We start from the raw sequence: 25,778 nt of genomic DNA on the forward strand, positions 1-25,778 counted from the left end.
GAAAGGCGTACTGTGGAGATAGAGGGATGTTTGGTTTGGGATGAGAGGGGAGGAGTTCAAAGCTGTCTTCCCATTATCAGCCTGTGAATTGGTGGGGGCAGACAGCTACAGTTTGCTTTGAGCCATAACATTTGTGTGTACAGATTCAGGAGCAGGTGCGGTGAGCTTGTGCATGTGCACATGTGTGTGTGTGTGCATGCATGACTCTGTGTGTGTGTGTGTGTGTGTGTGTGTTTTGTGGGGTGGGCACACAAGACCTGTGAGACCACCTGTTTTCATCATCCATCGATTCTCAAAGTGTTGTCCAGTGTTCTGAAAGGTCCCCTGTTGGGGTCGTGGGGTTAATCTTCCGCCACACTAATACCTATAACGTTACAAGGCATGGGCTTTGTTTTCCACCCAGGATTAATCATTCACTCATGGGCTTTAATACAAGCCAGACACCACCTCACTGTGCCTCATGCAGAGCAATGCCAGTGCCCCCTTCCATTTTAATGCTGCTTTCGCGTTCTTGTTGTCAGAGTGGGAAGTAGGTTTTTTTTGCCTCAGCTTCAATATCCTATAAACTGAAAAGTTTGAATTCTTCCATCCAAGGATGTTAGTCACAAAATGCCAGGAAAGCTGGACTCTGCCATTAATTTTCTGCATGACTTGGGGCCACTTATTCCCTCCTTCCCTGGGCTCTAGCATCCATCCCACAGTGAGACACTGAGCAACCAATATCCAAAGCCTGATTTCTACATTTGTGTGTTTCCTTCTTGAGCTAAGCTCCTTGTATACAAACTCAGTCCCCAAAAGTTTTCAGCAGAGAGAATTCTGAGGTGCTCACACCTCCTCCTGTCTAGGAATTAGACTCAAAACCTCTCAGACCTGGAAGGAACATTGAAGCACTGACACTCTACAAATGAGAGAATTGAGCCCAGAGAGGGGAGGCCATTTCCTCAGTCACACAGCGCTTTGGTGCCCGAAGAGGGAATTGAACCTAGGGCTCCTGATTCCCAATCCAGGTGCGCCTTCCCCCAACATCGCAGAGTGCTGGAGTTTGGCCAGACCTTGGGATTCAGCTTGGAGCTCAGCTCTCTCTGATCATGAAGAAGTCTCCGTTGGCTGCTCAGAGTGAAATCATAGCGCGCTGACATTAGTAACGTCATGGCAGCTGGTGCTGGTGAGGGGGGTGGTATAGGAAATGAGAGAACGCATTTGGCCAAGCTCCGGGTCCACGTGACCCTCCAAGAGCCCTCATTTCAAAACAAACTCAATCTTTTAAGTTCAAGTTCTCCCCTCTCGTCAGAAACGTGACTTCCTGCTTCTAAGAAGCCAGGCTTACAAAAGGGCTCAGAAGACTTCGCGGACATCAAATAGCTCTTACAAAATAGCGTTTTGATGAGTTAAGTGTAAATGAATCAGAAACATAAGGATTACATTTTCCCCAAGCGCACATGGGTTTCAAAATTCGAGGGGAAGTGTAGTTTGCTAACTGCACGCCGACTTTCACCGAATCCAAAGCATTCATGGGGAGGGTGGGGCTAGGGGGGCGAAGAAAGAGATGCCCAGCCCCCAAATGGTTTTAGATGTGATGCCAAATTCGAAAATGCTGTTGGGCTCACCCTCTGCCAGTAATAAAATCGCTGGCCACCCAGAGAGGCCACAGGAAGGAGAAGGGAGGCTGCTTTCCCCACTGGCCCCTGGTCCTCAACAACTGTGTTCAGTTAGTGCCGCTCAATCACCAGCTGTCACTGGGTCCCTCTGTTGACTCCTGGCCCCCGTGTGGCCTCCATTTTCACACTGTGCTGCATGCCTTGTTTACTTCCAACTATATCTGGGGTTTTGGCTCCCAGGGGTCTTGGCGACCGGTCAGTTTGTCACAAGCCCCTGCTCTGCAATCAAGAGACCTGTCCATCACCAGCAGGGGTGTTTGGGGAAGCTGTCACACATCACCTTTGGTTGCGTTCAGGAAAAACAAGAGTCCCTTGTAGTTCTTTTCCTCTCTCCTTTCTTTAATGCTATCCAGGTGTGGCGTTTCCCCCAAACTGGTAAATGTCTTCCCTTCAAATCTCAGCCTGACACAAACAACCAGTTAACTCTCAGGGCTGCTGTGACCTTATCCCAGGATTTGAAACTCTGAATCTTTTATAATTTCCACATTGTCCCCCCATTCTTTCTCTTGTATTTTATTTCACTGCACCAAGAAAGTAGAAAATCATTTCAGTTGGTGGTAAAAGATGATTAAAACAAAATAACAAAGGCCTTGGCTGCAAACTGTTAGTTTTATTAAATGTGCTACTGAGTTTTAAATTGGTACCAGGGCAAATCTTTGTACAATTATATCCAAGGCTGCTGGAATTAATCAGTTGCGTGTATACATTTGCTCCTTCCTGAGCCTTATACGGAGTGAGGGCGGCATTGTCAGTCTGAAAAGAATGAGCTGTGTGTTACCTGTGCGAGAGGGGTGGACCCTAGTCCCATCGGGAGGGATACACATGCCCAGTGGATTCTCAGATCCCTGCCTTCTCATTCTTCATTCATTTAATCCAGACCACGGGTTGGAGCTCACAGTGGTCACCAGGAATAATAGTGGATGGATATTGTAAGACCGAAGTCCATTTCCCCAAACAAAGATTCTTTTCTTGGCTATGGAATCTCACCATTCTGAGATTAAGATTTTGTTAAAGCAAAGCTTTAATTTCCACACGAATGGAAAGGGCCGCAGTCTACTGAGTGCCGGTCGGTAGCAGGGTAGGTGGCAGTGGAGGGAACCCAGGCTGTCTGAAGACCTGGGTGCTGGTTCAGTATCTCGACTACTGCTAATACATCTAAGTTCTGACTTCTACAGCTGGAGGTGTGAGACTTGGGAAATCATTGCATCCAGTCCCCTGCTTTTACAACAGTGGGTTTCCATCACTCAATGATTCAAGCCCTAATATCTCGCCTCGGAACCTTCTGCCATCTACCTTACCCTCTCAACTGACCATTCTAGTAAAACTTTAGCACTTCCTTTGGCTTACCCTGCAGGCCAGTCTTAATGCACTGTTCTTTATCTCAGAAGGTTAACCTGTGTCCTGTTCTGTGCTGTTCCTATTGCTCAGAATAACATGCTTATCATTTATGTCTTGACATTCTCCTCATGTGCACTGTCTCAAACTATTAATTCCTTCAACGGATATTGTTGGAAACCTAGTCTGTGCCAAGCGCTGTGCTAGGTACAGAGATGTAGCAATGAAAGGCTAATGTTTTTTTTCTGTCCTTAGAGCGCTTAATGTACACCATGGAAGACAGGCATCTGATTACAACAAAGGGTGTGAGTTTTATCATAAAGTATGGGGGGATATGGACACTTGTAGAAGGAATCAACCTAATCTAGGTGTCAGGACTCTCCCTTTCTCATCCTTCTAACCACTATTGGGCCCTCCTCTCTGTTGGTGCTCTTCAAGCTCTGCCTTGAATTACAGTCAAACTGTACTTGGCTTATCCTCCCTTTTGCCCATTGAACTATTTGAGACCAGTGATGGTGGTATCTTCTTCATCTTTGGAATGACTCCTGCCAGAAGCTCCATACATGCTTTTTATTTGAATTGCACAAGGAAAACAAGGTCCAGAGAGGAGAACTAATTCATCGAAAATCACAACCAAAGTTAATGGAATAACCATAGTCATTTTTCCTGACGTGGTCCAGGTGATATCCACAGTGATGTCAAACTGCCTTTCAAGTTGTCCCTTCCCAAGGGCAGAGGATATTCTCTACTTCAAATAATCAACAACAGCCCTCTTCCGATAAAACATAAGACCAAAGTACCTCTCAACCTAGAACAAAAGTAAAGTGTTCTCTTAAGAATTCAGGGTGATACCCAAACAAAATTGGAATTAAGGAGTATATTGTTATCACATGTAGGAAAAAACAGTGTATGTAACCTTAATGTATGAATGTTAAGAAATTCTTTGGAGAAGTCTACACACAGCTTCAGTCATTCAGTGAGGAAGGATATTTTGTTGTAAGTTTTAGTTCTTTTTAATCAAAATAGAATATGACAACGTCTAGCATAGTGCCAAAACTTGGTAGGAACTCAATTTATTCCTGCATCAGTCCATCCCATGGGCAGATATTTGGTCTTTCTACTTTTCCCCCAAACCAGTTATCTATACTGCTACCAAAATGGTCTTCCACAAAACAAATATTATTATGCCCTTTGACTCAAAAGCCATTTCTGTCCTCCTTCTCATGACGTGGCTTCTCCTTACCCCTCCTGTCAAGCCAGTATACCTTCTTGGAGAAGTTCAGACTCCTCCTCAGCCTGTGTCTGATATTACTCATGCTCGCTACAGACCCCTACACTTTTTAGGCTGCGTTAAAGCCATTCATTTTAAAGTCTTTTCTTCCCCAGAAGCCTATGAGCATCCTAAAGGCAGGACTATATTTTACTGATCTTTGAATCTAAGAAACCTCGGAGAAGCTGGGACAACCCAGTGAATGCTATTTGGATGAATGAATGGATGAACAAATGAAATGATATAAATATATTTATCCAGAATTTGAAAAAGTAGTCAAAGCCATGAAAGTGATTAACTAGCATAAAGCTAACTAGCTGGGTCTACTTCTCCTATGCTCCTTTTTTTTTTTTTTTTAATTTTTTATTCATTATTTATTTACTATTTTTTATTTTTGGCTGTGTTGGGTCTTCGTTTCTGTGCGAGGGCTTTCTCCAGTTGCGGCAAGTGGGGGCCACTCTTCATCGCGGCGCGCGGGCCTCTCACTATCGCGGCCTCTCTTGTTGCGGAGCACAGGCTCCAGACGCGCAGGCTCAGTAGTTGTGGTTCACGGGCCCAGTTGCTCCGCGGCATGTGGGATCTTCCCAGACCAGGGCTCGAACCCGCGTCCCCTGCATTGGCAGGCAGATTCTCAACCACTGCGCCACCAGGGAAGCCCTCCTATGCTCCTTTATTCGTGAACACTAGAGATGAAGTGGTATTGACATATTTGTGATCTTATATTCATAGAAAATTGTATGTGTTTGTGTACGATTATACATAAAAAGATACATGAAGGGATGCTGACCAGAATGTTCTTGATAGCTGCCTCAAGGTGATGGAATTTGATATAATTTTACTTAATTTTAATTCTTTTACATAGTGCTTCAATTTGTTAAAGCAAGTATAGGTAATCTTTATGGATAGAAAAAAAAATAAAGCAGTTGGGATAATATACTATCCCTACTCAATTAAAAAAAAAAATCGGCTCTCACCTAGCAATATGTTAGTGCTTAAGCTATTTTGCTCTATAATTCTACATAAGAAATAAAATCTACTTTAGTCTGAGTTGCAGCTTCCTAAAAGACTTTAGGACTATAATGGGGAGCTTGCGTTATCTTCAGATAGTTGTAGTGTTCTGTGCTTCATTGGATATTAATGCATTGCTCACTAGCATGTACTTACCCAAGGAGTCATCTCAATATCATGGAAAGGTCAAGAGTTCTAGAGTCAAACAGCATGATTTAAATTCCGCTTTATAATTATTATCTCCCTGACCTTGGGCAGATCACTGAACTACACTGAACCTCAACTGCACAATGCAAATGATTTCTACCTTACAGGTATATTTTAGAAATTGTATGTGGAAATATGGTGGACTAACAAACTAAAAATATTTCCAGTACAAACCTCTATTCCAGATAAAATACAATTGATACAACTAGCATCCTTTAAAATGCATGACTGAGATCAGAGAAGTCGAAAAATGTGTTGCTAAAGGCAAAAAAAAAATGGAACTGAGAACTAGACAGGTAAGCCCTGAATCTAGTTTTATTGATGTAGTTTGGATAAGGGAGAGCCATCAGTTTTGGCAACTGAGTGGATTGAATATGCTTGCTTATTCTAGGAGTGGAGATTTGGCCCTGAAACTCTGCAGGGTGGGGACTTATAACTAAGGGCTTCAAAATAAGGTTAGGACCTCCGAAAGTCTACATGCTTAGTGAAAGAGTATACTAGGGAAAACATATCTATGTCTATGTCCTATACCTCAGAAAGATTTGAGGTTTGAGTTTACACTGCTTAGTATGGTCTGGGAATGCCTAAACTGAAAAACTAACTGGAAAAAAAAAAAAAAAGAAGAAGAAGAAGAAGAAATCGTTCTAGACAAGTAATGTTCCAAGGGTACCTAGAAGTTATCCTCTGAGGGAGGATATAGACTTGACCTTGGGGACGCATGATTGTCACAGATTAAAACCCAATGAACATGAGTTTTGACATGTCAAAATTAAAAACACACAAAAATGCAAAAATATAAGAGTAAGGGTCAGAAATCAACATCAGAGTTTTTATTAAACTTTGATTTTGATAATAAGTATGCATATTTGTATTTTAGTATAACCAAAAAAAGAAATATAATTAGAAAATATAGTCTGCAAAAATTAGATGGATGGACTAAGAAGGGCTAAAGAGTAGAAATAAAGAAATCCAGTACACCCAAATGAAAGCGAGAAAGGGGGAAAATAAATAAGCAGAGAAAAATAATGATAAATGGAAAGCACAAAGAAGATGGGAGAAATAAATCTAATATACTAATCAGATTAAAGTCGACTATGAAAATGAAGACCCTCAGGTTGGATTTAACTAAGGCTAAGTTCACTGAAAGGTAAAAGGTAAAGGAATGCAAAATATTTGCCAGGCAAATACTAACCAGAATGTTCATTAATATTATTATCAGGCAAAGGAAACATTAAGACAAAAAAAAATTCTAAGATAAAGAGTTCACCATATAAAGATAAAAGGAAGTTATATAATGATTTTGAGCTTGGATATACCAAATAACATGACCTGAAAAATATATAAATCAAACATGACTCTTACCTTAAAAAAAGTGATAAACCTATAATATTATGATATTTTAACATACCTTTCTCCATAATTAATAGAACAAGCAAACTAAAATAATGATATAGATGATTTTGAACAACACAAAAAATATGTCATCTGATAAAACTATATAGAACCCTGCTACTGAATTAAGTATAAATATTTTCTTCTAGGATATGTAGAACATTTTTTTTTTTAATTTACCATGTCCCAGCCCAAAAAATGGATCTCAGCAAATATCAAAGAATCAGTATCACATAGAACAGTATTTCTGTCCACAGCACATAAATATATAAACAAGTAAACAAGTGGACAAGTAAATAAATGAAGAAGATAAAAAATTTTGGTCAATTAAATGGATGACCAAAAAGCAAAAATCTTACACAAGTTACTAGCAGACAGAGTTTATCAATGTATTAAAACCCACACAAACAAACACACGCATTGTGTCAAAGCTGGATTTTCCTAGAATAAGATGAGACTTTAAAGTTAGATGGTCTATGAATGTAATTCACAATACCAGCGTATGAAATGATGTTTTAAAATAAAATTGTCTTACTAGATGCAGAATTTTAAAACTCTTAATAAAATCAGGTCCCTTCATGATAGAAAACGAAACAAAACTAGTAACACCATTGGCTCTACCTAAACCAGCTTGGTGAGAAATACCAACAAAATTTCTGAGGATTGAAAAGGGAGAAACTTGGGACTTCCCTGGTGGCTCAGTGGTTAAGAATCCGCCTGCCAATGCAGGGGAAAACAGGTTTGATCCTTGGTCCAGGAAGGTCCCACATGCCGTGGAGCAGCTAAGCCCGTGAGCCACAACTACTGAGCCTGCTCTCTAGAGCCCGCGAGCCACAACTACTGAGCCCACACGCCACAACTACTGAAGCCCGTGCTCCTAGAGCCTGTGTTCCACAACAAGAGAAGCCACCACAATGAGAAGCCTGCGTACCGCAACGGAGAGTAGCCCCCGCTCGCCGCAACTAGAGAAAGCCCGCACGCAGCAACGAAGACCCATCGCAGCCATAAATAAATAGATAGATAGATAGATAGATAGATAGATAGATAGATAGATAGATAAAACTATCATTATCCTCATCTGTAAGAGACTACAAAGAAAAATTAATAAGAATCAACAAGTTACTGGAATGAATAAAACACTCTGTGAGAACATATGAATAGAATATCAATTTATAAATTATTTTTTGTCAGCTACAAGACATGAGGATACAAATATAGATATACATGCACATGTGTGCATACATGTGTGTGGATGGATAGGTAGATTAAAGCTATCATTTACTATAGTACTGACATCTATAAAATGCTTAGAGTTAGGAATATATCCCTAATAAAAAATCATCACAATTTTTATGAAGAAAGCTTTAAAACTTTACTGAAATCATAAAAGAAGACCTAAATAAATAAAGAGATAAACTGTGTGTATAAATGGGGGATACAATGTCATAAAGAAGTCTTTTATCCTCAAATGCATCTATAAACTCAATGAAATTGGAATTAAAATCCCAACAGGCATTTCAAAACATGAAACTAAAATTTCACATGAGAGAGCAAAAGGGTCTTTTGACGGAGAAAACCAAAGTATAGAATGGACTTGTAGCATAAATCAAGACTTGTTTAAAACTATGGAAATTAAGACAGACTGCTATTGATAAGATAATAGAAAAAAAATAGACTAATGAAACAAGATAACCCAGAAAAAAAAAACTTATCTAAGTTCTGAATGATATATGGCAAAGGCAGCATCACAATTCAGTAGTGAAAGGATTAACTTTCACATAAATAACGTCAGACAAATGATTCATCCCTATTTGGGGGGAAAACAATCCTTACCACACATCATTTTAAAAACTATTTGTAGTTGATTGAAGCCATACATGTAAAAATAAAAACTTAAAACTATTGAAAGGAAATAGGGGAGACTATTTTAATACCTTGGAGTAAAGAAACATTTATTCAACAAGCCATGAAAAGGACAAATCAAGAAGGAAATGATTAAAAAATTTTATTCAACAAAACAACCTAAACAGAACGAAAAAAACAAAACAAAACTAGGAGTCACAGACTTAGAAATGGTATTTGCAGAACTTTTAATTACAAAGGATTAGTATCCAGTATCTGTAAATGCATGACATATCAATAAAGAAAAAGAACCCAATTTAAAATAGGCCAAAGTGATGAACAAGCAATCAGCATGCTAGAAACATATGTGGTGAGCAAACACATGAAGTGATACTCAGGCTTGTTGGTAATCAGGGAAACACAAAGTAAAATAGTAATTAAATACCATTTAATACCCATCAGATTGGCCAAAAGTCAAACGTTTGGTGGAATCAAGTGCAGCCAGGGACCTGGAGCAACGGGAAATCTGCTGGTAGGTGTGTTAATTGGTATTGATTTTTGATAATAATTTGGCAATATCTAATAAAGTTGAAGATGCAATTATCTTCAACCTAGCGGTACCACTTTAGATATATTTCCTTCAGAAACTCTTGCTTTATGTGCAAAGGGACATGAACACAAATGTTTAAGGCAACATTATTGGAAATAACAAAAAAGATTACATAGTAATGATACTACTAATAAGAGAGATATAACCCAGGTGCCTATCAGGAAAGAATGGTCAGATGTAGTATGTTATGTTCATACAGTAAAAGACTTAGGTCAGTGAAAATAATGAGCTAGATCCACATGCAGATCTATTGATCATCTACATGATCAATATGTATGATCTCAAAAGCAATGCTTGGTAAAAAAAAATAAAGCCAGATGCATAAATAATAAATGTAGTATTAAAACATCTAGGAAGTTCAAAACATGCAAAACAATACGTACGTTCAAGAAGTATAAAAACATTCATGGGAGAGAGGGAAATGGGATACAGGAAGAGCACACGGGTAGGTTGAAAACAAATATATAAAACAGTATATTTTATTTCTTTTACACCAAAAATAAAAGATATGGAGAAAATATGGCAAAAGGTTATAATTTGACAAAGCTGGGGAGTAAGTGTACAGACATTTGTTATAGTGTTCTTTGTACTGTTCTATGCGATTAGTATATTTTCTATTTAAAACAGTCGTAATGATATGTATAAAGTCCCTTGGCACATCATCTCAGGCTCAAAAAGTGATCGTTTCCTTCTCTTCCCATTCTTGGCTGGAAGATGGTATACAGAGTGCCCAGGCATTACCCTCTCACCCTTAGTCCAAGGCAGCACTGGAATACTTGGGCTCTTCCTAAGCCGGAGGCATCCTGGGTGGTCCCCCTACCATGTCTCCCAGCTCAGTCAATCTGGGTGGTAGATCTTGAACTACACCCATTCTCAGTGCAGAATTTTAACTGCTGAGGCAGCTTCCAGCTTGTAGAAAATCTCATGGCAGAAAGATGCAACACTACATTCCTCATTAAATTAGAGCTACTCGTCACATTCTTCCCAGATTCCCATTTTGTAGATGAAGAAATGGATGCTCAGAGAGAGGAAATGGCTTGCCCATGGTTAGTGAGTCAGTGGTGGTATTTAAAAGGATGTGTGTCTCTCCTGACTTCTAGAACTTTCCAACTGGTCTCTGTATGGATACTCTACTTGATTCCAAAACTAGGTCTTTTAACTTCTATTCTGCTGTATTTTTCAGTTTATAACAGCTGTGGCTTCCATCTCCAGATAGCACTGTCTTGGGATGGAATTAGACTTGGCTCAAGTCCCTGCCCTCTGACAAAAGCAGTGTGACTATAGGCAGATAGCTTAACCTTCCTAAGTGTTAGTTTCCTTATCTGAAAACTTTTCATAGTAATTATTCAAGGGACTGTTGTTTTGATTAAATGATAGTATTCATATGAAGGCATAGTGCCTGGCATATGATAAATAGGAAACAAATGGAAACTACAATTGCTATAATTATTGCAGAAGGTGGAATATCAAAAAAGTATAACACAGTTTAGTTACACAGACTATTTGGAAACATAGAGTGTGATAAATGAATGCTATAATATGGAAACAATAGGAGGTCAACAAGGAGTAATCAAGAGGCTCAGAGAGAGTTTCCTAGAAGAAGCAAAATGGAATATTTCCATTGTGCAATGAGGTTCTCCCTCCCTCTTTCTCCTATTGTACTTTCATAGTTCTCATTTTATCTTCACATTGGTATGGGACAAGAATCATATATCTCAATTAAAAGATAGAAAAACAGACCGAAAGAAGTAAAGTGACTTGCCTGTAGATTTCAGAGGGGTTTTTAATTGACCTATCGTGATATTAATTACACACCATAATTTTAAGAAATAGACGTTTTTGCCACAAGCTAAGTCATGGGGTACTTAGGCTCCTTAATTACATATATATTCTTAAGATAATGATTTTATAATATATAACTAAATTTTCTATAAGGTTGTGCTCCAAATTTAATACACATTACCATCAATACATTTTCTGAGGAGGAATACTGAAAAATCATACCACTTAGGAATGTCAGTATTTTTGTTTCTAATTGCCAGAAATGCAAACCTAAGGCAGATATGTCATTTGAGACATTTGTGAAACAATGATGGTTAAACATTAAAAAAATGAAGTCATACCAAGGCTGCAAAAAAACAACCCTTCAAAATAATCTCATCACATTTAAATACTGTCATTTAAATTTACTAGCTAAAAACATGAAATTAATCTGAGATGCAGTATGAAGAATTAATGATTAAATACTAGTGGAGGTTAGCTTTTTAAATAAAGATAAAATAAAATGGCCCTCAGAATTCTATGAGAGAAATCAGAAGTGATGAAACTAATCATGTTTCAGATGAAGTGGTAAAATTTTAGTTCCAAACAAAGAGTAAATAGGAAGTTTCAGCTTGGTAGCATGCTCCCATCACTGCACTAAATGGGGAGATATTGAGCTGGAGAGTAGCTTTGGATCTAAGAATATTCTGATGGTGTTGGAAAGACTGGAAATGGGAGATGCTAGAGGCAGGAGGGCAAGCCAGAGGCTGCTTCAGCCATCAAGTTTGGGATGTAGGTGGCAGCAGGGGTGCAGAGGGAATGACATGGAAGCTGTTGGGTGGGGGAAATTGACAAGGCTTAGGGTCTGCCTGGACGTGGGAGGCTCAGGAGGGGAAGGAGTTCAAGTGACAGCTAAGACTTTCCAGATGGTTTTCAGAGCAGCTGAAAGGAACAACTTGACATAAATGTCCTACTTTTAGACCAACCATGAAATAGGTCCTAACCTCCAGCAAAGCCTTCAGAAGCCACTACCCTGTCCTTCTGGAAGAACTCTCTTCTACCTTAGGCTCTTGAGAAAAGAGCCCTAGTTTAGCATTAATGGTAACCTTAACTTGGAGAACATGTAGTTTTATCACAAGAATTGTTCAGTGGAAAAATATAATCTTTTTAATAGCATTTGTATCCTGTTCTTTCTTCCCTAGCTTTTTATGAAGGGAATGACTTGGGCTTCTGTTTTCCTATCTGAAAACTTGGGATAACAACCCCTGCTTCAAAGAGCCACTCTCAGGCTTCTGTGAGATAATGATGCATGTGCCATGCACACACAGTTTGTAAGGAGGGTTATTAAGGTTTCTCTACCAATCAGATATGTTCTATATGGTGCTGGTGGGTAACAAGGAGGACAGTGATGGAAGTTATTGGGGGACAGATTTTGCCCCAGGGTAAAGACACACCTTCTGGGATCCAGAAATTGCAGAAGTTGAGAATAGCCACCGAGAGAGAGAGCTGCAGGCAATGAGAGTGTTCTAGCCAAACGATATGGTAGAAAAGAGACTTTCCACCAACCTGTGGCACACATGATAGATGGTGGCCTCATTAATCTTCGTGGGTTTACCAAACCAAGTTTATATATAGTTATCTGTCACTTCTTCCCCTCTAGGAAAGAGAGCATAGCATAATTCCAGTGAGTGAGAATGTTGATAATTCAGCAATAATTGTAATGGGTTAACATTTGTTAACTATCTATCATTGGCTGGGCACACAGGTGCTTTATATATGTTCTTACGTTCAATCTGTGGGAAAATGCTGTGAAACTAGGTTTATGACTAATTTGAAATAGGCTCCTGCCTATGACTTCTCAGCTGGCAAATGATGAAGCCAGGATGGAAGCACATGTTTGCTTGCCTCACAGTGGTGTTTATTGAGAAGGAGGAGGGGGGGGAGGAGGAGAGGAGGGAGGGCAAGGTATGGGGAGGAGGAGAGCATTCACAAATATTAGCAGAGCACCTAAATATTATCATCCATAAATCATTTGGACACACACCACAAATGAAAAACACAGTGTAGAGAAGTAATTTTCACACTCTCACACTTTTCCACAGAAGTGCTCCGTGTGCTTCAGACGGTGACCATATGCCCCCAGTGGCCTGGGAGGTAGCCTGAAGAAACTTCTTTATTTTATTCCATAACACGGCCATGACTGTTTAATATAAAATGTACCTCCATATTTTAGAGAAAATTAATGTACAGTAGAATGCATGTCATCTTTATCTTGTACCTTCATGTTTCCCCTGGGAAAATCACTCTTCCCCCTGCCACAATATTCCACCTTTAGTAGCATTATCTGAAAATGTATACATTCATTAGTCTAGAGGTGGTTAAAATATCCAGTAAACTTTTTTAAAGGCCTATAATTATACCAACAAATTAGCATTTCGGAGGTTTACAAGGTACCAGTTATTCATACATTTATACATACAGTATCTCAAGATTTTTATGCATTTCATCCACTTAATTTTCATTGACAGAGCACTGCTGGAATCCCCAGGGACTTCTGGTCTACCCTCAATATTCCTATCTGCTCCAGCACTGCTAAAACAAACTCTCCTTTGGGTAATAAGCCCAACATTCTCAGGAAGGCTGTGTTCCTCACCAGCCTCCTTCAGTGCTCATAAACTCCAGCTCATCATTGCGTTGAGAGTCAGGAGACGTTGTCTGACTGTTGTCGCTGCACCTGCTATCTTATTGGACTTATCCAGACAGCCCTAGCCCTCAGAGCAGCTGAAACAACAGATGGGCAGGAGGACTTGAGATGTTTTTGACACTGTCCTTTTGTTTATGGAATCCCCCCCCTCACCCCAACTCTGGAATCTGATAGGAATTCTCTTCATGACCATTTTGTGTTTTTTCCCATGACACATTTTTATTATTAAAAAGTAAATAATTGGTGCAGAGGGAGATGAAAGAGAATAACATTTCCTTTTGAAAATGGTCGAAAAGGAAATGAGGATGGTGATTTGGTCATGTGGATAAATATATCTTTGCCTAGAAGATAATTGGCAGTAGCCAGATTCCTTTGATGGCAGGGGAATTCAAGCAGGGAGATGAGAGGGGATAAGAAGGGGAGGGAGGTAATCTGGTGTAAGGTTGAGTATGAGGAAGGTAGAACAGGCATTGCTCTAGGAGGTCTTGAGAGCAAAGAAGAGATGCAATCTAGGCAAATTGGAAAGCTAGCAGGAACCAATGCCTGGAATTGCGGTTCCAGGACAAGATGCCCCTTTGTAAGGAGTGAGATTGTTAAAACAAACCTGAACTAGGGATTAGGGAGGCAGAATGCAAGATATAATTTAATGTCATATGGTTGTAAGCATTTTGCTTAATCTCTCTATGCCTCAGATCCATCATCTGTAAAATAAACATGAAACTACTAGTACACATGTAGTATTGTTTTGGTTCTCAAATGAGAAAACACGTGGAAAGTGCTTAGCCCCGGTCCTGACATTCAATTAATAGACGCTGCTATTATTATTATTTTAGTCAAGAGTGAGAGGCACAGGGAGGAGCAAGTGGCAGGGAGATGGAGAATCACTGGATGTGAAATGTAAGGAAAAGGCTTGCTTGCTTGTGATGGGGTTTCTGCTCAGATCTTAAAAAGAGGGCAATAGATCAGACAGTGCCCACAGAATCTCACATGGCGCTTTCCCACCTCTGTGCCTTTGCTTCTCCCATTTATTTTTCCTGGATGGCGTTCTCGCAGACACCTTCATTATGGGCCACATACCGTACAATTCTTATCCACCAGGGTTATTGTAAGGGTTAAATTAAAGATAAAAAGGGCCTAGTAATAGTCACGGTAATATGTCATTTTAGTGACATTTAGATGCTACATTTTTTAGTGTAGTCCATAGTGCGTGGGAGATTGCCTTAATGACAGTAGACATTAAAAATTATTGGATAACTAACTTATATGTGGAATCTAAAACACGACATAAATGAACATATCTATGAAACAGGAACAGACTCACAGACATAGAGAACAGCCTTGTGGTTGCCAGGGGGGGAGGGGGGTGGGGGAGGGAAGGATTGGGAGTTTGGGATTAGCAGATGCAAACTAGTATACACAGGATGGATAAACAACAAGGTCCTACTGTATAGCACAGGGAACTCTATTCAATCTCCTGTGATAAACCATAATGGAAAAGAATATGAAAAAGAATATATATATGTATAACTGAGTCACTTTGCTGTCCAGCAGAAATTAACACAACATTGGAAATCAACTATACCTCAGTAAAATTAAAAAAAGAAAAAAACAAATAAAATTATTGGATAATTAAATGTGCATGTGATATCAAAAACAAGGAAGACTGGTAGACATGTACTCAAGGGGATCCATTTTGTCTGTCCCCAGCCTTGCATCTGTATAGTTAATAGTCTTCTTTATGTTTTCCAGGGATCTAAATCTTGGCAGTGTGTACCAGTACTGGGTCATCACTATTTCAGGAAACGAAGAGAGTGAGCCATCACCTGCTGCCACATACATCCATGGAAGTGGGTACTGCGGTGATGGCATCATCCAGAAGTAAGTAGGCCTAACTAAAGAGAGGGGTGGGAGCGACGTTAAGTAGGCCAAGAGATGGTCAGGGTGCCAAATAGAAGAGCTTATGGGGCACTCTTCAGGGTTGAGCTGTGAGTTACGAGGGATCCTCAGCAGTCTGCCAATTTGTCTGCAAGCAGTTCGCTGGCCTCAGAGAAAAAGCAATGATTCTTTTTTGAACAAACACGTTTCTCAAGCATGTAATACAATATAAGATTTCCATAGAGCTACCATTATGCACTTACTACCAGTATGCTCTTGTTCCTAATTGTTTTATGTGTACTACAAGGATTCTATTAGTTTTTTCCACCCCAGGCCACATTCACTTAACAGGACACAGTGCACCTAGGTTAAAACACTTTTACATTCTTTGCTGGTTACCATTTACATTTCTTAAAACTGCATGTTTATTTATTATTTCTGTTGTATCGTGTTATATCAACAATTTACAAACTGGGTCAGAGCCTTATAAAAACAGCAAAATATTTCAACTCTCTATAATGTTGAAACCATAATAGTAAACAGTACTCCAGAGTGAATATTGAATGTGATTATAAGTTCAGGGAGGCAAGTGTAAAGATTCCACACGAGCAGCCAAAAAAGGAAAAGTGTGATTAGAAGATGTAAAGCTGTGTGTCTAAAAAATGGATTTTATTGGATCATCAGTCCACCCATCCCCTGTCCACAGGGCAAGATGTTATGCAACTGAGAAATAGTTGCGAGAAGCCACCAAGACTTTTGCATTGTTGGAAAAAAATAAAATAAATCTTTGAGTATTTTTTCCTCCAGAATAAGCACAAAAGTATTTTCGGTCACTAAATTGAATGGTTTTCTCCCTAGAGATGAAAAAGAGACCAAGAATCATGCACAATTAAGTTCCTTATTGCTAAAATTGTGTTCTTTATTGTGAATATAGTCACGAGTCACACTATTGCTAAGGGACTTTTAAAACTATTGGCAGGTTTAATGATAAACGTTACGTATGGAGATGACACAACAAGCTGTTGGCAAAGTTCCTTCATTAAATGGCACTGTTGGGCGTCACATAATATCTGTGCAACATGGAATTGCCATGACTATTTCTGCAGGGGGAGGGGCACTCTAAAGAGAATTTGTTTCACAGTTGGATGAAACCACTGATGTACAGAACATGAATCGCCTCATAGGTATAGTTCATATATGAAAGAGAAGGGCTCGATGACTGTTTCTTTTGGTTTATCATTGACACTAGTGCTTGAGGTCAAGAGCAACTTAATTTGGTACTGATGATTTTGTGGTGTGTAATATACACTGGAAACCTGCTATGGAATGAAAGGACCAGATAGGAACACAGCAAGGATGACACAGTGTTGCAAGGAAAGAGTTTGTACAAGAATACCCATCTGCACAGACATCTGTTATTGGCCAGCAGTTTGCTTTCTGATCATGACTCAGCCTTGAAGGGAAAAGTAGATGTCCAGAATATGATCAGATGCGGGCCAGTGAGTTACAACTGCCCAACTTACTGTGCAAAAAGATAACAGTATGTGTAAGATTCTGCACCCCCATACACACTGAAGTATGCCAGCTGTTACAAGAAGGGTACTAAGTCAAGTTTCTGAAATAACGAATGACTTTTTTTTAATGTTGACATTGATAAAGGCCAGTAATGATTATTTGCACAATTTCAAGTGGCTTGCCGAAGGGATGTATCTCAGGGATATATATTCATGCCTTAAATGTCCTGCATCTATAATTTCAAAGCTGAATTATCTAGATTTCCATACGGAGGAGATAATATAAGGATTTTTAAGGGCTGAATTATGATACAAACCACCTGATTGCCAAGAATTTGACTCCTCAAGCATAGAAGATAAAACTCCTCACTTGTCAGAGAATGAAACTGATGGCGTGCTGTCATGTGTACTTAAGATCCTCCTCCAAATGCAACAACCAAACATGAAGATATGGTTTCTGGTGCTTAATGTAACAAAAGTGGGCAAAGGGAAGATAGTCACTGTTTTCTCCCACATTAAGACATCGACTTCTAGCTTTTGATGCAGCTGTTGTCTGATGGAACCCCGAGCAACTGAGCAAGACAATCTCCAGGGAAAGTGCCCTGTCATTTGTGGGTACAAGATTGAGCTACATATCCAGAATATCCAGGAAACAGTCACGGTCATTGCTGACAACCCATAATTGTGATTTGGGATTTTCTAATTCAGCACGAGGAATAAAAAAAGAAACTCACTAGATGTAGGAACTGATCCATGGTTCAGTCTGTCCATTTTGGAATCAGATATAGGTACACTGGTAAAACACTGCAAACAATATTGTTCTTCTCACTGATCTAAAACTACTAGTAGTAGTAGTAGTAGTAGTAATTTAAATAGTATTCTTAACAAAGATTTTTAGTATTTTTTTACCTAGAATTAATATCCTGCATAGACATCAAATACGTGTTGAATTACCTGCAGGTACCAAATAGTTGTTGGCATACTTTATAGAAAACTGAATGCAGCTTATGGATGATTCCCTAAGCAAAAAAAACCAAAACAAAATAAACTTTGAAGGAAAGAAAGGATGCCATCTTCGCTAATTGGATTTTTCATGGGCTGATCCATGCTAATTTACTGTACATATGCAAAGGAATTTACAAATAAATACAGATAGACTCAACACTCAGTGAGGGCCCTGATGAATGAAAGCACTGGATGAATCTTATAATGATAATTATAAATATTTATTGAGACTCTACTAGGCAGGAGGCACTGTGCTACATTATGATCTCCTTGGGTCCTTCCAACAACCATGTGAGATAGGTCTTATTACCATACTTTACGAAAGAGACAACCTGCACACAAAGACTAAAATGGTTTTCTGAAGCTTACACACCCAGTAAGGAGCAAAAGCAAGATGTGAGCCCAGGGCCCAGGTTCTCATCTGGATTTCCCATTGCCTTGCTGTGACTGACAGCCCTGCAAAACTAACAAGTGAAGGAGTAACCGCGTGCTATCGGCTCTGTCCCAGACACTGTGCCAGGCGTCAGGGTGCTAGGATGACAAAGACTCTGTCACATCCTTTGGCATCTTAAAGCCTAGGATAAGGTGCTCTCAAGTAACAGGCAAAGGCAGTCAGTTTGACAAGTGCTCTGATAGATGGAGCCCCTTGTCTTTGGACTCAGAGAAGATGGCCACCCACTCCAGCCTGGGAGGTCAAAGAAGGTTTCTCAGAACCTGTCTATCTAATGATAGATCTGTCACGCCTAGAAGATATTTGTGGTGACCCTAATGTTTTGCTTAAACCAATAGAACATATTGTTTGGGTGGTGAGGGAACGGGTTAGAAGTGTTCTTTGTGGCTTAGGGAAACCAGCCCAGGTTTAAAAAAAAAAAAAAAAATCTCTCCCCAGATAACCCATGAAATAGCTAAGAAGCACGAGGCCACCACCAATTTCCAGTGTGCAAGATTTGCTCCAGAGACTGGAATATGGGCCCAGCTTGGAATATATCAACAGAATTCTTTTCTCATGGGTTTGCAGACAGGAGAGAAATTGGGTGGCTCTTCAGAGATCAATGCAATGTCCTAGTCATTGTAAGGATTGATTACAAGGCACCATCCTGCTACTCTGACACCTCCTAAGAGCAACAAACATTTCCCAGTGTAATTGCCCGGGTGAAAGGCAAAGTCTGAGGCTTCTTCCATGCTGGGACAGGTCCCAGCTGGTCTCTGGGGATGAAGGGGCAACTGCCACACACTCTGCGGAGACCTCCCAGGACAGGTGGGTGGGCATGGGAACTGTGGCTCTCTGAGCATCTACTGTATGTCACACGCCAGGCCAGCCACCTTAAGTTACATTCCATTTTTGCACCAACACTAAGGAGTAGGTGTAATTACCTCCATTTTAGCCCATGAGAAGACTGAGATTCAATGTCCCGAACAGCACTGTCCAGTGGATTTTCCTACAATACTGGAGATAGATTCTGTGCTGTCCAATATATTTGCCACTCGCTACATCCAGCTATGGAGGACTTGAAATGTGGTTACTGTGACTAAGGAATGGAAAGTTTAATTATTTTTAATTTTAATTGATGTAAATTGTCAAAGATAGAAATATCAGAGAGAGAGAGATTAAGGGACTTGTCCGAGATCACACAGTTTGGAACATGGGGCTCTAAACCCAAGTCTCTGTTACTAAAAGGATGGGAGGGACTTCCCTGGTGGCTCAGGGGTTAAGAGTCCGCCTGCCAATGCAGGGAACACGGGTTCGAGCCCTGGTCCGGGAAGATCCCACATGTCGCAGAGCAACTAAGCCCGTGCACCACAACTACTGAGCCTGCGCCCTAGAGCCCGCAAGCCACAACTACTGAGCCCACGAGCCACAACTACTGAAGCCCGCGCTCCTAGAGCCTGTGCTCCGCAACAAGAGAAGCCACCGCGATGAGAAGCCCATGCACTGCAACGAAGAGTAGCCCCCGCTCACCGCAACTAGAGAAAGCCCGCGTGCAGCAACGAAGACCCAACGCAGACAAAATGCAGATAAATAAATAAACAAATGGATGGGAGTTTTCCAGAAAGTGGTAACCCATCCAAACTTTCAGTTGTTACTCCTCCTTCTCTTTCCCTAGGTCCAATTCAGAGAGCATTGCTCATTTTCTGCCCATCCTAACCACTGCAGAATCATCCTTAGGTGATGGAAATAATTCCTAAAAAAAAATGAGAGGAGGCGTTTTTATTTCTTAACAGCATAGGACACAGGCCTTAGAGTTCTTGACACTGTGAAATGACACACCCAATGGAGAAGGCAATGCTTTCTGATCTAAGGAAGATCAAACCTGAACATGTGGATGGAAAAAATCTTTACCTTTAAGTGCACTGGGGGTATGGGGATAGGGCTAAGGCAGGGCATAGTGAAGAACAGCATTTATACTTTAGAGGCTCCAAAATTTCCTTCAAGTCCTCAATTTTAAAGTGGAAGTGATGGGACTTCCCTGGTGACGCAGTGGTTAAGAATCCACCTGCCAATGCAGGGGACTCGGGTTTGAACCCTGGTCCAGGAAGATCCCACATGGCTGCGGAGCAGCTAAGCCCATGCGCCACAACTACCGAGCCCGTGTGCCACAACTACTGAAGCCCCCGTGCCTAGAACCCATGCTCTGCAACAAGAGAAGCCACCACAATGAGAAGCCCATGCACCACAACGAAGAGTAGCCCCTGCTCAATGCAACTAGAGGAAGCCCACGCGCAGCAACAAAGACCCAACACAGCCAAAAATAAATTAAAAAAATTTTTTTAATAAATAAATTTAAAAAATAAAATGGAAGTGAGATTTCCCAGACACACTGGAGCAAAGTCTGTGCATCCGTTTGTTCATTCACTCATCCTCTTACTCCCATCTGACTTGCTAACTTAACTAAGGAGATCTCAGCAAATGGGTTTGAAGCAGGAATTCTACTTTGTCATCAGAAACACAGTAAGGCAAACATAATAGAATCTCACAAATTCACCTTGTACGCATCTCATTTGGAAGAAACAGGAAACTCAGACAGGGAAAGGGACTTGCCCGAGGCCTCACCGGAAAGTTCATGGCCCCGGAGAGGGACTTTTCCATGTCCAGCTGTGGGTCTGAAGCTGAGCTGACAAATGTCCCCTCTATATCCATTCTGCAGAAGCCAAGGTGAAGAATGTGATGACATGAATAAGATCAATGGGGATGGTTGCTCCCTTTTCTGCCGACAGGAAGTTTCCTTCAATTGCATCGGTAAGTCTTTGTCCTTTCTCTGGGCGGGGCTGGAGAAGTGCAGAATGGTTAGTCAGTTACAGTAACAGCAATAGTTATAACTAAATGATAATTCACTCCTTTATGGTACACATATTTACTGAGTACCTCCTAGGGGGCCAGGCACTGTTTTAGGTGCTAGTGAATACAGCAATGGAAACAAACAAAATGGCAGGTATCCCTGCCCTCATGGAGCTTATGATCTCATAGATGATGGTGATGATGGGTAACCCTTTTGATCAAGCTTTACCTTACATACATTATTGCTCTTCTTCATGCCAACTTCCAGGATAATTATTAGCATAGATTTTTAAGGCTTTTATTCTTAACTTTAGAGATGAGAAAAATCAAAAGCCAGAGAGATTATAAAACATGTCCAGAGTCACACAGGTTAGGATTAAAGACAGAACCAGGACTCGAACCTGATTTTGTCCGATGCTCACACACAAGCTCAGTTCATTTTGCTCTACAGCCTCTAGCCAGGATCCAGTCTCTCTGACTTGAGAAAAGAGAAATAACAGACCAGCCTGTGTTTAGAAAGCAAATGTCCTTTTCCCACCTTTATGGAGTCAGATGGGAAATTTGTTTTCCTCTGCCTTCCCCAGGAGTCTGGCTGACCTTGTTGTTTTAGCCCCACTTGGGAGGCCCTGGTCAGCCTGGGGCTGGTAAACAGACGGGGGCTGGGGGGCAGGGATGGAATTCTGAGCTGGCCCAGATGAGATCATGCTTCCTTTAAGATGCAAATCGATACCTGAAGATCAAAGGTCCCCTGGCTAATCCCTTGGGCTGGAGGTGAAAACTAATCACAATTCATTTGCAAGTACAAAAGAGAGAGGTGTTCCATCTAAGGAAGGGATGAAAACGTTGGTGGGAAGATTTCTCCCTGAAAGGCAATTTTCTAGGAGAGCTAAAGGGGAGGAAATGTCATCGGTTCCTCGCGTTTGCCGCACGTTGCAGGCGAGCTTTTAGACCTTTCTTCCCCTGGTATATTGTGAGCTCTGTGAGGTTTTTACCATGTATCATTTACCTTGTATTCCATTCTCAGACACATTTATTGAGCACCTACTATCTCCTTGGCACCAAGTGTGGGCTGAGCAACACAATAGAGGTGTCCTGAAACTGTTTGTGGATGGAAAGAAAGGAAGATATGGAGGGAGGAAGGACAGGAGAGTTTCCTGTCAGGGTCTTGGGTTTTTAAAGGGCAGAAGATTTTTTTTTCCTCTTCTCTGTTGATTTGAGTATGATACATAATGAAACCTTGATATGAGCCTAGTGGTAGGGTGGAAAGAGCCTTGGACTAAATTTAAGAAAACCAGGATCTCTGGTCCCAGCTGTGCTGAGAACTTGCTGCTTGAAGCTAGCCAAGTCACTTCCCTAGACTGGACCTCAGTTTACCTCCCATAAATTGAAAGGATTGGGTTAGGTGGTCTCTAAGAGCCTTATCTGCGCTTCTGTTGTATGGTTTCCAAAGTGTGTGACTATTTCTCATAATCGTGAGTTCTGCTTGAACCAACTCTTGCCTTTGCCATCATCCTCATGACGCCCAACATTACTGTCAGATCCTGCTGGAAGATTTCCACCTATTTTACTGGCACTAAGATGGCATGTGATTTAAGCGCTTATGGGAAGAAGGTACGATGTGGTTAAGTTAGGATATGGTACTGTCCATGGAACAGATCTGCAAATTACAATCCTTGGGCCAGAACTGGCCTACTGCCTATGTTTGTAAATAAAGTTTTCTAGAACACAGCACACCCATCTCTTATTATCTATGGCTGCTTTTTTGCTACGACCATAGAATTGAGTGGTTGCAATAGAGACCCTATGGGCCAAAGAGCCTAAAATATTTACTCTCTGGCCCTTTACAGACAACATTTGCTGGTCCACGGATTTGGGGGTCATTGATACTATTGGTTGCTGGAGCCTAGTGCAAAGAGGAGGTGAAGGTTATGATGTGGTTCACCATTTTTTAGAAAAATAACTGTATTTTCTACATACAGTGGTAGGGCTTCGGAGACTGTGAGTCCGGTCCTATCTTGCTTTAGCTCTTTGGGTATTCCTTCCCCACCTACACTTTGGCCAAAATGACTGGAATAGATCATGATTTTCAAGCTGTGTTAACTGAAAGGCTTAAGAGGAGAGGAGTGAAGATGAGGGAGTCACCAAGAGGATGAGACTCGGAGCCTCATAGATCCACTTTATATACTGTTATTCTCTAGTAGATCCTAAGTGTTCTGCTGCTGCTGATGATATGTACTGAACACCTATTGTATACCGAGCACGTTTATAACTCTCATTCTCCTAACAACTCTTTTCGTGCCCTGCTTTTCAAAAGAGGAGGCTGGGGCATGGGGAAGCTAACTAAGGATATTCAGTGAAGTGGTAGAGCTGGGACTTTCACCCAGAGAGCCTGACTCCAGAGCTTACTGTGGTGAGCTTCCTGCAAGATATTTTTTACAGGACAGCTCTTGGTCTTGTAGGCCTTTGGCGGTGAGCGAGGAACATACTACTGTGGAACAGTTCGTGTAATGAATTAATGGGATGGAATACAGAACTGTCGGTGGTGTGGATGGTGTCCAGGGAAGGCTGTCTGTTCCCCCTGCATATTGAGTTTGGTTGTGTTAGAGGAAGGACCTCAGCTATGCAGCCCCCAGCTCACCATTTAGAATTCCATTATAGAGACACAGAGATTCAGGACATGCCAGGAAGAAAGGAGTCTGTCCAGAGATCCCAGTGCCTAGGAACTATATTCCAAGGACACACTCCATGGCTTTGAGTCTAGAAAGGCATCTTCCTCAAAGAAGAATAGTTGGAAAATAGACAGTGAATCCGTGGCTCCCGGAAGATCCAGGTTTAATGAGTCAGAGAAATGAGACTGGAGTGTGGGAGGCTTTGCTGGGGTGGATGTTGTTCTTATCACTGCATGTGTCAAGACGGTGATCAAGATGGTAGCCAAGAGAACAAGCTTGAACGAGACTGACTTGGGTTGATACCCTGGCTTAGACATGTGACCTTGGCTAAGCTTCAGTGTTCTCATCCAGAAAATGGTAACAATCCTGGGACTTAATTGTGGAAGATATTTACCAACATTTGTGGGCACTTATTATCTGAATCCCTTTCCTAGATTTAGGAAAGAACTCTCCTTGTTGTAATAACAGTGAGGCAGAGCCCCACGACAGAAGTTGGTAATGCAAGCATCTCCTCCTCCCAGTCTCCCTTGTAGCTGAATGTGGGCATGTGACCTACACTTTCCCCCTGACCCCCAATCATACACACCAACCCAAGACTGAATCATAAGACGTAGGGACCCTGCAGAAATCATTTTGATGAAGATGGCGGGAGTGACCACAACCCATGTGTTTCCAGAGTACCAATGACAGCATCTAGTATTAGTGCTGAAATGACTTTGTGTGGCCACAGCTCTGAGATGTCTTCACAAGAGCAGTCCTGGGGGCTAATCCTGAGCTTGGAATCAGGCTTCAAAACACTCTCCAACCCTCCTAGGGAGTCTTCCCTAAGTATCCAATATGCTTTGAATAGATTTTGCTTGTTTGCTTGTTTTGCTTAAGTTAGCCAAAGTTGGTTTCTGTTGATTGTCACTTAGAATCCCTACCGAAGATTGTTGTCATAAGATGCTGTGAGGTTTAGCCCCATTCCTAGCAAGCTGGATGTGCTTACTGCACACTAACCATTACTTCCCTCAGTGTGTGTTGGGGTGGGGGGTGAGTATCAGCCACAGCCACCATGTATGGATACCCACCAGGTGGCTTGCCTTATGTCATGCACCTTTGTTTAATGTGAGCCTGTGTGAGGTCTCTTATGTCCAGATGAGGGATCTGAGACCTACTAGGCTGCCTGAATTTGCCCAAGGTCACACAGTTCATAGAGCTATGATCCCATCTCCAGACGGAGAGCCTCAGCATTTTCTACTCTGCAACTCTGCCTCCCCAGCTGAATGATTCCCTTCCATCCTTCCTTCCATGTTTTCTTCGTCCCTTCCTTTTCTTCTTTTTTATTTTTTTGTCACCGACCGTTTAGTCGGGCTAATGTTTTCCCTGGCTTTGGTAACACCAGTGTGAAGGTGGGTGACAGATTTATGGTGGCATTCTCATTCACTTTGCAGGAGCCCACACATCCGGAAGTATTCCCAAGGTGCCAATGTGTTATTATGCAACACCCTGGGACTTCCCTTTCCCACTTTCCCACCCCCAGAGCCCTCATCCCCAACACATAATAAGTTGCTTGTTAAAAGGAACACCACCCACAAGACCTCTTAGGCAATGAGTCTACATCCCCGGCAATGTGGAACTTATCTTGTCCTTTTCCCCCCTTTTTAAAATA

General features: G+C 41.1%; 1 protein-coding gene across 1 annotated transcript in view; it reads left to right on the top strand.

Annotated features, from left to right (window-relative positions):
• Positions 1-25,778, top strand: part of PAPPA (pappalysin 1) — a 256,529-nt gene that overhangs the window by 96,451 nt on the left and 134,300 nt on the right. The window contains exons 8-9 of the mRNA XM_036854577.1: positions 15,537-15,665; positions 21,328-21,419. Coding sequence (XP_036710472.1) covers positions 15,537-15,665; positions 21,328-21,419 — 221 coding nt within the window. The remainder of the gene's footprint in view (positions 1-15,536; positions 15,666-21,327; positions 21,420-25,778) is intronic.

This window comes from Balaenoptera musculus, chromosome 6 (assembly GCF_009873245.2).
Source record: "Balaenoptera musculus isolate JJ_BM4_2016_0621 chromosome 6, mBalMus1.pri.v3, whole genome shotgun sequence".
Taxonomy (NCBI): Eukaryota; Metazoa; Chordata; class Mammalia; order Artiodactyla; family Balaenopteridae; genus Balaenoptera; species Balaenoptera musculus.